The sequence below is a fragment of the Diadema setosum genome, chromosome 2 (assembly GCF_964275005.1).
Source record: "Diadema setosum chromosome 2, eeDiaSeto1, whole genome shotgun sequence".
Classification (NCBI taxonomy): domain Eukaryota; kingdom Metazoa; phylum Echinodermata; class Echinoidea; order Diadematoida; family Diadematidae; genus Diadema; species Diadema setosum.
Genome location: NC_092686.1, coordinates 28951530 through 28964425, shown reverse-complemented (window position 1 = coordinate 28964425; position 12896 = coordinate 28951530). Strand labels below are relative to the sequence as shown.

The following is a 12896-nucleotide window of genomic DNA, read 5'->3' as shown; positions in this document are numbered from 1 at the left end:
GTAAAGCAGGCCTACAATATTCATTCGACTTACTACAGCCTACTATAATTTTATGTGTTAAAGGGATTGTATAGTTTTGGTTGAGACCTAATTTCAGGTTTGTAACATTTTTGGTGAGATTATGAGAAACCTCTTATAAAATATGAAAGAGCATGTAATCCTATGAGGAATTCAACGTTTATTTCATGAAAATTGGTTTTGAAATGGCTGAGATATCCAAAAAAAAAAAGAGCGATTCTAATAAAGTGTTGGACCCACACTTTATTACAATCGCTTTGTTTTACTTTGTTTGTGGATGTTTCAGTCATTCCAAACCCGATTTTCATCAAATAAGCTTTGAATTCCTCTTTCATTTCATTTCACTTCATTTTATTTCATTCTCCTTTTTCCAACAGAACACAACACAGTATGAATTAGGTTATTATCACAATCGTATACACACAACTTGGAAATGCTATCAAACGATACAATAATAAAGTTACATAATATATGCATGCATACGCAAAATAATACAAGTCTATGTTTCAGTTGGAAAAAAAAAGGAAGAACTGAGAGGTCCACTAAAAAGCAAGCTTGTAGATTGTGAACCACTCAAGAAACTCTAACGAAATACCTCTTAAAATGGTATGCTCTGTACTATATCATAAATGTTTTCTTGTAGTAGACTTGCTAAGGGGGTAAACGCTGCATTTTATAGTACAAATGTCCTACTTGGTACAGATGTTCCCTAGGGTAATTGAAAAATTTTCATCTAATGAGACAATCTGTATCTATGCAAATAAGCCTTAATTTGCATAATTTATGCAAAAATACATTAAAAAATTATTTAAAAGTATATGTGCATCCAGTAGAAATACCTAATTTGTTAGAATTATTCTATAGAGTAAGTGAAAACAATTCCTGCAAAAATTGATTTCATACCTATGTAAATAAACATAAAATTTGCATAAATACGCAAGTTATTGTGCAAAAATCTGCATTTTTGAGAGAATTTCTAAACTATTAAGCACTGGATCTTGTAGTACATAGTTTGAACCTGGGATGGATGTTCCTTGGGTCAAAAGTAAATGATTCATCCGAAGAGACAAACTGTCTCTACGCAAACAACCTGTGTTATTTGCATAATATGCATATCAATACCTACACATCTATAGATAATCAGAACAAACAAAAAGCCTTAATGTGACATGTCTTAAATCGCTTTGAACTTAACATCCAAAAGCTAATAGAATAAAACAATATTCTCACAACAACACATTTCAGTTGCTTAAATTGTTTCCATATTATTTAATTAACTTAAGCATTTTATGCATAAATTATGTAAATAAGTACACCAGACGTGAAATTTGGAAACATATTGATCTTTGAAATAATTTTGCTATCAATTTTCCCTCATTGCATAAATGCTTTGCAGGGTGGGAAAAATAGCAATCGATAGTGACACTCTTTAAATATGACTATGCAAATCTAAGAGTAGGGCCTACATAATTATGAACAGATGCAAATCGGAACAATATTGCTTACAAAAGGACTGTTTTTCCCTTGCAAACAGTACACAACTGAGGTCATGGTTAGAAAATCATTACAAAATATACTACCATAGTGAAAGTGTGAATTCTGATTTCCATTGTATTTTGTAGGCAATCAAGCGAATAAGAGACTTTTTACATCAAACTGATTATAAACTTGTGCAAATTATGTGGATGCAAGGGTATCTGCACACATTAAGAACTTACAAGCTTGAGTTAGAAACAAAGTCTCTTTCTGGGGAAAAAATGTTAACTCAGTATACTTTGAGCTGCTGTGGCATGGAAACTATGCTAGGAAATTTATACACAATAACATTTTGATAAGGCAATAATATGCAAAAATTGTCATGTGAAGAATATAGGAGATGTTATACTCTAAGTCAAATAATCTCAGTCTCTGTCTTAAAATCAGTCAATTTCCACCATAAATCAAAGCAGAAATAACATATTCATAGCCATAAAAGAGTATATTCGATGGCTTTTACAATTACTAGGATGTGATTTGTCAACAGATCGTCACAGGCTACTGTTTACGAGAATCGTAAATGTCATATTCTCCCTGGTTGTCATTGTTTTCCCTCGAAATAATGTAACTCCCTGGCGGTCCAAAGAATGTTATATTCCACCACATATCAGCTAATACTTGTATAGATGATCATGACCTACATGATCTTGAAGCTTTTTCCAAAAAATAATTATGTTAACTGGTTTAGTGTAAAAATGTCAGAGGTTAAATTAAAAGAAATACACAGGTAAAAATGTAAAAGGTAAGAATGTCAGAGGTTACATGTGTGCATCAAAATTAACTTTCATGCGACCCATACATTAAATGTAATGATGGTGATGACTATACTATGTTACTGAATTCCATGTCCTTTCCTACTTATCAAGAAGAAACAAAAACACTTGAGAGGGGAGGGCTTAACATTTTTTCGATAATCAACAAAGGTATCACTGTCAGGTAGAACATCGCAATTATGTACTTACTAAGTTTCATGATACCTTGATTCACATTCAAGATATGAAAGAAAAAGTGAAATACAGCACTTTCATTAGCGCTTTGACATTTTGGCAGGAAATTTCCCAGAGAATATCCATTAGGACATATTAAGTTTCAAAAATCCTACAAGCATTGCAAAAACATGAGGGAAATAGTGAAATTTTGAGGGGCCAATTTACCTTAATCTTTGACCCCTGACCTTTGAGAGAGGGCGCCAGTCAGCGTATGACGTATTTAGTAGATTCCGCTACAAATTTCCTGAAATTTGGGTGAAATTTTCTGGTTTTGGATTTACGTCATTTTCATTAATATGTAAAGAAACTAATGTTTTTACTCAGTGACGCCATGGGATCAAAATCATGTCTCAATCAGCAATGTGTGTCTGGAAAAGTCATTCTCTCTCCCGATGCCTGACGAGATCACACAGTTGGGCAAAACTTCAACGAGCACTTCTTGGACCATACCCCGAAGTTTTCCCGTGATCACGTCTATTCCTGAGGGGTATACGTTTGCCTCGGAAACATCAGTGGACATGAGAACAGCCTATGCTACTTCACGGATACCCAAGGGTAAGCGGATTATTGGTCTTGAACTGCTTTACATGACAATATACCACATTGTGCCTCCGCTACGCTCCTCAAGACTCATTATCTTGTACAAAAGCTCGTCTCGAAACTTGCTATTCACAAGAATCTAGCGCCTTACGTGTATCTGCATAGGAATCAAAATGTCGAAATCTGTTCAAATGTCCACCAGACAGACAAGGCAGTCGCAAAGTCAAAACCAAGTGTCAAACGACAAGCCGATGAATGCCGCCATGACAGATTTCTCTCAAAATGATGAATTTCTCGCTGCCGTAAAAGACGCAGTCAAACAAGCAGTGCGCGAAGAAATGAAGGAAATCAGGCAGGAACTCTCCATGATGACGACGCAGATTGAGCTCAACGAATCCAGAATACTTTCTCTAGAAGTTTGCAATGACCAAAAGTCAAAGAAAATAGACGAATTGGAGAGAAAACTACTTGAACAAAGAGAGCAAATACAATCACTGGAAAACAAAGCGAAAGAATCGGACCAATATTCGAGAAGAAACTGTTTGAGGGTATTTGGAATCCCGGAAGTCAGGGGTGAGAATACTGACGATATTGTCCTCAAGCTCGCCAAAGAAAAGCTCGGTATCGACATCGACATCAATGACATCGACAGAAGTCATAGAACAGGACCCCATCGAACCTCAGAGCGATCGCATGCCCATAAAAAAGCAGAGCGTCAACGAGCGCACTCACAAGATCCAGCGACATCGACGTCATCATCGTCATCGTCGTCGCGCGTGAGTGAAGCCTCGTCTTCTTCCAAGGCGGACAGCAAGCTGTATCATCGGCCTATCATTGTCAAATTCGCAACGTACCGTGCACGGCAAGTCGTCATGAAAGCTAGGCGCAAACTCAAACAATCGGGAATCTCTATTGCAGAGGATCTCACAGCATCAAACTACAGAATTCTCAAAACAGCCAGACAATCCAAAAACGTCTCTGCTGCGTGGTCACAAGACGGCAGAGTATATGTTACCATTGCTGGGAAGAGTGAAAGGAAGCACGTGACCTCTCTCCAGGACGCGCAAAATTTGTAAAGCATGTTAAAAAAAAAAAAAAATCACGTCAGACCAGATGAACAATGGGGATGCTTGTTGTCATTTCTGTTTATTCTTCCCACTGGCGGCACTTTTCTGTTGTTTTAACTTTTAAATCGATTGATTTTTTTTTTTTTTGAAGTTATAATCTAGTTGTGTTGTAATTCAGTTGAATTTATGGGTAAAGATTTTTTATGTGGTTTATGTAACAAGTCAGTAAGGGTAAATCAAAAAGGTTTGAAATGTACGCATTGTAAGAAATGGGTTCATATCTCATGTAATGGCATCGCAGAGAAGCTGTACAATGATGTAACAGAGCAGTTTGTAGGCTGGGAATGTCGTAAATGTACTATGAGGCGTATGCCGTTTTACGGTGAACAATATCATGAATATGAAAAGAAAACTGCAAGTGCATGTAATCAGAAAAGGGATAACTCAGAAAGTGTAAAGAATGAAAGTTTAAAAATTTCGCATATGAGTAAGAATGGGCTAAATTGTGCACATTTAAATGTTGTGAGTTTAATGAAGAATTTTGATGAGATTAAAGCTATACTTTGCAGTAATAATATTCATATATTTGCTATAAATGAAAGTCGGCTTGATGAAAGTATTCATTCTTCGGAAATTAAAGTTGACCATTATAGATTGATTCGGAAAGATCGTAATAGGCAAGGCGGTGGTGTTGCTGTATACATTCATGAAAGCTTGAATTACAAAGAAGTATCAGATCCCTCCATTAATGAGTTGGAGGCGATATTGTTATTGGTTGATGTTACAAAATGTACACCCCTACTTTTTGCGAACTGGTACAGACCTCCTAATTCAAAATGCAATATTCTCTCTGTGTACGAAGATATGTTGGTTTTTATTGAAGGGTTCGGAACACCTGTGATTTTGATGGGAGACATCAATCTTAACATTATGCAACAATCATTAAGTACTGATTGCCGAAGGTATTGTGAGATAAATGAAATTCATGATCTTCATCAAATTAATACATGTGAATATACGCGTATATCTCCTGATTCACGGTCTCTCATAGATCATATGTTGTGTGGTCAACCTGATAAGGTAATATCTTGGGGTATACATGACGTGGGATTCAGTGATCATTCTCTGAGCTATCTCTCATGGAAAGTAAAGCAGATGAACAATACAAATAATTATGCAAATGTGATCACGTTTAGAAAAACTTCTGGTGTTGATATTAATGCATTTAAAGATGAAATGCGGTCACAAAATTGGTCTGAAGTAGAAGAATGTGGCTGTTTAGATGATGCAGTGTCTCAATGGGAGAAATTGGTAATGGAAGTTGTAGATAAGCATATGCCAATCAGAGTCAAGAGAGTAAAGAAGAAACACTCTCCATGGATTAATGAGTTTATTTTTGAATTGATGAAGAAACGGGATAAATCGAAAAAGAATGCGAAATTGCACAACAGGGTCGAAGACTGGAGAGAATATAAGAAAATACGAAATAAAGTTACGTTGGAAATAAAAAAAGCAAAAAAGAAATATTACGTTGAAAGAATATGTGACAGTCAAGGTCGTGGGCAATCTTGGAACATCCTCAAATTATTCATGCCTACTAAGTCTTCAGAAATGGTTCATATTGTTGGAGACGGAAAAACTAAAGCTGAGGAATTTAACAGTCACTTCTCAAATGTTGCCAACTCTGTTCTTTTTGAGGAAAACGAATCGCAAGATATCCCACTAAATTGTATGAATAGAAATGGAAACTCATTTGTACTAAGTCCAGTGAGGGAAAGAGATGTATTTAAAGAAATTTCTGCTCTTGCAAACAAAAAGTCAGCAGGCATTGATGGTATAAGTTCTTATGTTCTGAAATCATGTGGCTTGGAGCTTGTTAAAGGTATAACGTACATTATCAATAGATCGATTCGTGAGGGACGAGTTCCGAAGCGATGGAAAATAGCAAAGATCACACCATTGTTCAAAAAGGGAGATAAATCCGATCCCGATAACTATAGACCTATTTCTCTCTTACCATGCGTCTCGAAACTCTTAGAAAAAATCGTCCAACGTCAACTGATCCGATTTGTGTTAGACAATGACATTATCACTCACCATCAGTCTGGATTTCGAAAATTGCACTCGACAAGCACTGCTGTAATTAAGGTAACAGATGATTGGCTTATGTCACTTGACCATGGCATGTACACTGGAGCTGTTTTTGTTGACCTCCAAAAGGCTTTTGATCTGGTTGACATTGACATTCTACTGGAGAAGCTTGCTTCTACCTTAGGACTTAAGGGTAAATCCTCAGACTGGTTTCATAGCTATTTAAAAGGCAGACATATAAGAACTGCAGTTAACGGTACGTTATCATCAGAATTACCGATGACTCATGGGGTACCACAAGGATCTATACTTGGTCCGATATTGTTTTTGTTATTCATAAACGATTTGCCAAACTGCTTCGATAAATGTTCGAAACATTTTTATGCAGACGACACTGTCATCTACTATTCAAATAGAGATCCGAAAATAATAGAACATGTACTTAATGAAGAATTACAGAAATTAAGCGTGTGGATGAATTATAATAAGTTGAAAGTAAACTGTTCAAAAACTGTCTCTATGTTAATCGGCACAAAACATATGCTTCATAAACATAGCACACTCAACTTAAGAATAAAGAACAAATTTATATCTCAAGTTGAAAGTTTCAAGTATCTAGGCATTATCATTGATTCGCAGTTAAAATGGGACTTACATATTGGGCAATTGTGTAAAAAGATTAGTAAGATGATAAGTTTTTTGGGCAGAGTGAGAGGATTCGTCAACGAATCAACTATGAAATTACTGTATAATTCCGTAATTTTACCACATTTTGATTATGGTGATATGATCTGGCACTCAGCAGCCAAATCCCATGTAGAAACGTTACAGAAACTACAAAACAGAGCAGGCAGGATAATACTCAAAGTAAAGTCGTCTGAACATAAATCAATAAGTGAAATTCATGATAATCTGAAGTGGGAAACTTTACAAAGTCGCAGCACAAGGCATGTTTATTTGATGATGTACAAAATTCTTCATGAAATGGCACCTACTTATTTACGTGATAAATTTATTTACAAAGAAATTGGTTACTCTTTAAGACAATGTGAGAAATTGATTTTACCGAAACCTAATTCTCAAAATTGCAAACGTACATTTTTATATCGTGGTAGTACATTGTACAATGATCTACCGTTGTCTATTAGACAGTCCAGCAGCCTTACTGATTTCAATAGAGAAATCAAAAATTGTATATGTAGATTTTGAACCGTAAAATAGTAGAATTATTGAAAATGAATTGATGAATATACAATGTTGTATGTATTTACATGTATATTACCCTATGTCACCAGAGATCTAAGATGAGTCGGGGGGGGGGGGGGAGGGAGGGGGTGTTTAAGGGATTGTTTTGTGATATGATTTTAGATACTATGTTTGGTATGAATTAAAGACATGTTAGTTATTATATGTTTATAAATCTTGGACCCCATGGAAGAACAGATCTATCATGTTGATAGATCTGAAATGGGCTATCCACCGTTACATGTTATCATCATTGTCACATGTCAACTTGTTTTCATTGTATTTTGATACTTCAATCTTGATTCATGTTTTAGTTATGTCATGTTCAACACTGTTTATCTTGTATATGATTTTATTGTTTCGGAAATAAAAACAAACAAACAAACAAACCCCTAAATTCCCTACAAAATCCTTGTCAGCACCAAGTTCCATGAAGACACCTTGAACCATTTGCGAGATACAGAGAAAAAAAAAAGTGAAATTTTAACATTTTCACCTGAACTTTGACCTTTGACCTCTTGACCTGAAACTCTCTGGAGAATCTTATTTTGGTAGTACATTGTATTCAGTCACTAAGTTTGAAGAAAGTACCTTCAGACATAGATATGGGGAAAATAATGAAATCTTAGCATTGACCTTGAACTTTTTGACCTTTGACCTCTTGCCGATTTCACTTTAAAAATGCTTAATCACTTGCCCCATCATACGTCACCTTTGGACCAGGTTTGGTGAAATTTGCATAATCCAGTCTTGAGTTATCGCGTAAACTGATACAATTCTTAAGTCGACCTTGACCATTGGCTTATGGTACATTCGGGTATTGATATGCACAATATGCTAATTAGTTGGTATTTGCATAGACAAACAGTGTTTTGATATTACAAACCATTTCCTTTTGACTAAAGGAAATGCATACTACTTCCATAGTTTTCATCATAAAATGCAGTTCTTAGACTGTAAGAAAAACTTTAAAGGGAAGATAAACCCCAAGAGCAATGTGGATTGAGTGAAAGCAGCAACATTAGTAGAACACATCAGTGAAAGTTTGAAGAAACTCGGACAATCGATGCAAAAGTTATGAATTTTTAAAGTTTTGGTGTTGGAACCGCTGGACGAGGAGACTACTAGAGGTTATGACGTATGAGTGGACAACAATATAAAGAAAATATAAAGAAAATTCTACAAAAATCCATTTTTCATGAAAATTACAAATTCCATCAACTTGATATTGACATATGTTAGGGGTAGCAATTATTCCCCCTGCTTTCTGAAAGAGGTTGGTCCATTGCTCTTTCATAATTCTAGAAAAGTGAATTTTTGTTGAATTTCCTTTATATTTTCTTTGTATTGTTGTCCACTCATACGTCATATCCTCTACTAGTCTCCTCATCCAGCGGTTTCAACACCAAAACTTTAAAAATTCATAACTTTTGCATCGATTGTCCGATTTTCCTCAAACTTTCACTGATGTCTTCTACTAATGTTGCTGCTTTCACTCAATCCACATTGCTTTTTGGGTTTACCTTCCCTTTAACAATAATATTTTACTTTACTTTCTTTATTAATTATGCAAATTAGCTGGTAACGATGGTTCAATTATTAAAATTCTTTTCTCATTTTGTTTCATAAAGTCTTTCTAACGGGTTATATCTATCTAGGATGAGATTTAAGAGGAGTTTCATTAAGGCTTCTTTAAGGCTTTTTGTTTGTTCTGATTATCTATAGATGTGTAGGTATTGATATGCATATTATGCAAATAACAGGTTGTCTGCATAGAGACAGTTTGTCTCTTCAGATGAATCATTTACTTTTGACCCAGGGAACATCCATCCCAGGTCCAAACTTTGTACTACAAGATCCAGTGCTTAATAGTTTAGATATTCATTCAAAAATGCAGATTTTTGCACAATAACTTGCGTAATTATGCAAATTTTATGTTTATTTACATAGGTATGAAATCAATTTTTGCAGGAATTGTTTCCACATACTCTATAGAAGACTTCTACCAAATTAGGTATTTTCACTAGATGTACATATATTTTTACATAATTTTTATATGTATTTTTGCATAAACTATGCAAATTAAGGCTTTTTTGCATAGATACAGATTGTCTCTTTAGATGAAAAATTCCAATTGTACAGAGGAACATGTGTGCCAAATAGGACATTTGTACTATAAAATGCAGCGATCACCCCTTTTTTCGCCCTTAGCAAGCCTACTATTGGTATCTCACAAAAAGTTAAAAGCCCAATTCTCATCTCCACCAATACTGTACCATCCCTTTAATGATATCACAACTTTCCCTGCTTCTTAAAGAGGAAAGCCAAGTCCTTCATTATCCTAGAAAAAAATTATCAAATGCTGAAATTTTCTATGATGATATATGAACACAATTAATTATCAATGAGATCACAGCATCAGATACCCCTCAGCGTCAGAAGCATGTCGGTGGTAACCACGTTCTCCCCGTTGCCGCTAGACCCATTGCCGGGTGATGCTTCGCAGAAGTAGTAGCCCTGGTCTTCCGTCCCGAAGTTTTCGAAACGCAGAATCGGCGACGGGCTGTCGGACGGCAGGACAGGGCCGCCAGCCGTTCGCTTCATCCACCATCTACTTATTCCCCCACGGATGGGGCAGTAGACAGTGAAGTTACTGTACACTCTGAGTTCCATAGTACCGAGGTCGGGGTCAGTGACCGTTGGCGCTGTGGTAAGAAGATCAAAGGGGGAAATCCTAGCATTTTCGATAGCTCTTCTTATCTAAATTCCAGAAGAGAGTGTACTTACTAAAGGGTGTTTATCTCTACACAGCATGTACCTGGTAGTAAGGATCAATGTAGCAACGGGCATTGGATTGACTGTCATAGTATTATAGGCCTACTCTAGGAGTATGATGCGCATGTAAACTTGATTCTAGCGATTTATTAAAAGGAGGATGAAAATAAAAACGTATCTACACAACGCAAAACAGTTCTGCTGTTTGCTTTTCCCGTCACATTTGTATAGAAATGTTGTCCCTATTCCCGTTATTGCAGAAAATGAAAGAAAATGTGCAATCCTACTCAATTATAGTTCTTCTTCAGGCAAAATTGATGTAAGTGTATAATAGGCCCAGAGCTAGTATTCCCTAACTCTCTTTAATTTCAATAGCAAGAGACATTTTGTGGGCAATTAACTTTAGGATTTACAAAAACTGTTGCAATGACTTTGACCATATATAGGTTTTGGCTCTGGTGAGGATTATATTAGGCCTACATAAGGTATCTATCATAATGCATCTAAGACAGGGGCATAAATATAGGTATAAAATCTCTTGGATTTCAGATGAGAACACATCTTACGTTCGTCGGCAATCTGGAGACAGGCCTGGTAACTTTTGAACAACGGGGACACATTCTGCCGACACCCCGCTCTGATTAACTCCTCAGTTGTACTTTTCCACTCATTGAGAATTTCTAAACAGGTGGAATAAGTCTCGCTGGCAGTAAGATTCGAACATTCCAGATATTCCAGCAGGACCGGGTTCTGCGAGGGCAAAATCCTCTGAAAGCTGTCGAGGCTTTGCGCCATCACGAGTAAGCGTGTGCCTGCTTCGATTGGCACCGGGTGAGTAATAACAATACGGTATCCGTCGAAGCCGTTTCTTACGACTCTATCGATGTCCTGGTAGTCGCGCTCGTACAGGACGGGAAGAACGCGTCGACGTCGACGTCTCTGTGGAAACCTCCCGGGGGCTTCCACGGACACCGTGAGGCGGACGGAGTTTATGCGAAAAGGTTGAAACAAGAGATTATCTTGCAGCGCGGAGTACGGCAGGAAGATCGAATGAAGCTGGCCGCTGGATGGTAGGCTATAAAACTCGATGTTCTCGGTGAAAAAATCCCAGTAGACACTGGTTAGGTTTCTCACGGATAGGCAGGGTGAGGAAAAACGCAGGTTTCTGTGGTCGTCCAGTTCCACCTCAGTACATGCATCGGCTGGCGAGAGAAAAAAAAATATGATAACTGAAACAAATTATATGCTCCTCAAGATCTCACGTCTGCGAAGGAAAACATAAATTCAAAGGGGAAAAGTATTCAGACGTACACAAATTAACGAATTCTTGCCCTGAGTTATTTATATTGCCATGGATGATTGACAAGTTCCCTTACATCAACGTAAATATGCTTTACACTAATCGGCGTTTTTGTGTTATTGCTATGATAAGAAAAAATAAGAAAAAAGTCCCCAGGTGAGGAATGGTGCCCATTTGCACAAATACATATTAAAGCACCCTTGCGGTAATTCCCACTAGATTTGGTAAAAATATCTGAAAATGTGCTTTCAAGAAGAAGATGTGAATGTGAATGGGGGCACCTCTGAATCTGCCATAAACAAATGTAAAGCTACAGTCATGAATGTACTTACTCAGAGTATTAACTCAGCTCTTTCACTTTTGGTTCTACAGAAGAAGATTCTGAAAGATTCCTTCATTTGGGGAAGTTTGGGCCCTCTGGGCGCCTTAGCTCAATTACGCTACTTCGACAGAAGAAGACTTTCAAAGATTTCTTCTTTTTTTTTGGTGGGGGGGGGGGGAGGTGGGACATGGTGCCCATTTGAACAAATTGAGATCCTGCTTCCTGGGGTGCTACCTGCCAAGTTTGGTGGATATCCTTCATGGATTTTTCAAGAAGAACATGAAATGCCAGAGGTTTACGCACGACGGACGACGAACGGAGAGTGATCGCAATAACTCACAATAAGCCTAATGCCCCTGTCACACTTTGACGGATATGGCAAACGCATTAGAAACGAATGTTGATTTTTGGCATCCGTTGATATCCGTTAAAATGCGTTCCTGTCCTTTTTATTCTTTGGATGGGTGATTTCCGTCAGAGCGGCAAGAAAACTTTGTGCATGCACAAAGTTTTTTTCGCGCCAAAAACGGATAGCACGATCTGACCCTTGTCAGAAGTTTTTCCGTTTTCTCCTGTATCTATACTGTATGGCCCCCCTGTAGAGTCCGTTGCTGCAAGAAATGGTACGGATGGAACGGCTATGTACAGCACATCAAACGCGTACGCCGGGTTCTCTGACGTTCGATGTACGTCTCATGCGTCACCCATTTGTTCCTCGTGCGTTCTGTCCTGTGGGCATGTGGTTCTTATTTGTTTCTCATGCATTTGAGCGCGTTCCACTGTCCTGTACACAATCGCCCAATTAAGGTGCGTTTTGTTCTCCCGCTAGACCGTGTATGTACGCTCTTCTAAAACGGAAAAATTTACACTTTGTCCACCGGATTGACGATTTGAACGACGGATGAGCAAAATCTCACTCGCTTCTTTCACGGTGGACCTATCCGGCAAAGTGTGACAGGGGCTTAAGGCATAGTGAACTAAAAACAAGGACGCATGTTATTGACAATTGAAGA

At 37.4% G+C, this 12896-nt stretch overlaps 1 protein-coding gene across 1 annotated transcript in view; it reads right to left on the bottom strand.

The window, feature by feature from the left end:
- The window catches only part of LOC140243924 (uncharacterized), a 66189-nt gene that overhangs the window by 35548 nt on the left and 17745 nt on the right, over positions 1 to 12896 (bottom strand). The window contains exons 12-13 of the mRNA XM_072323598.1: positions 10828 to 11463; positions 9913 to 10191 (exon numbers count right to left, since the gene is read on the bottom strand). Coding sequence (XP_072179699.1) covers positions 9913 to 10191; positions 10828 to 11463 — 915 coding nt within the window. The remainder of the gene's footprint in view (positions 1 to 9912; positions 10192 to 10827; positions 11464 to 12896) is intronic.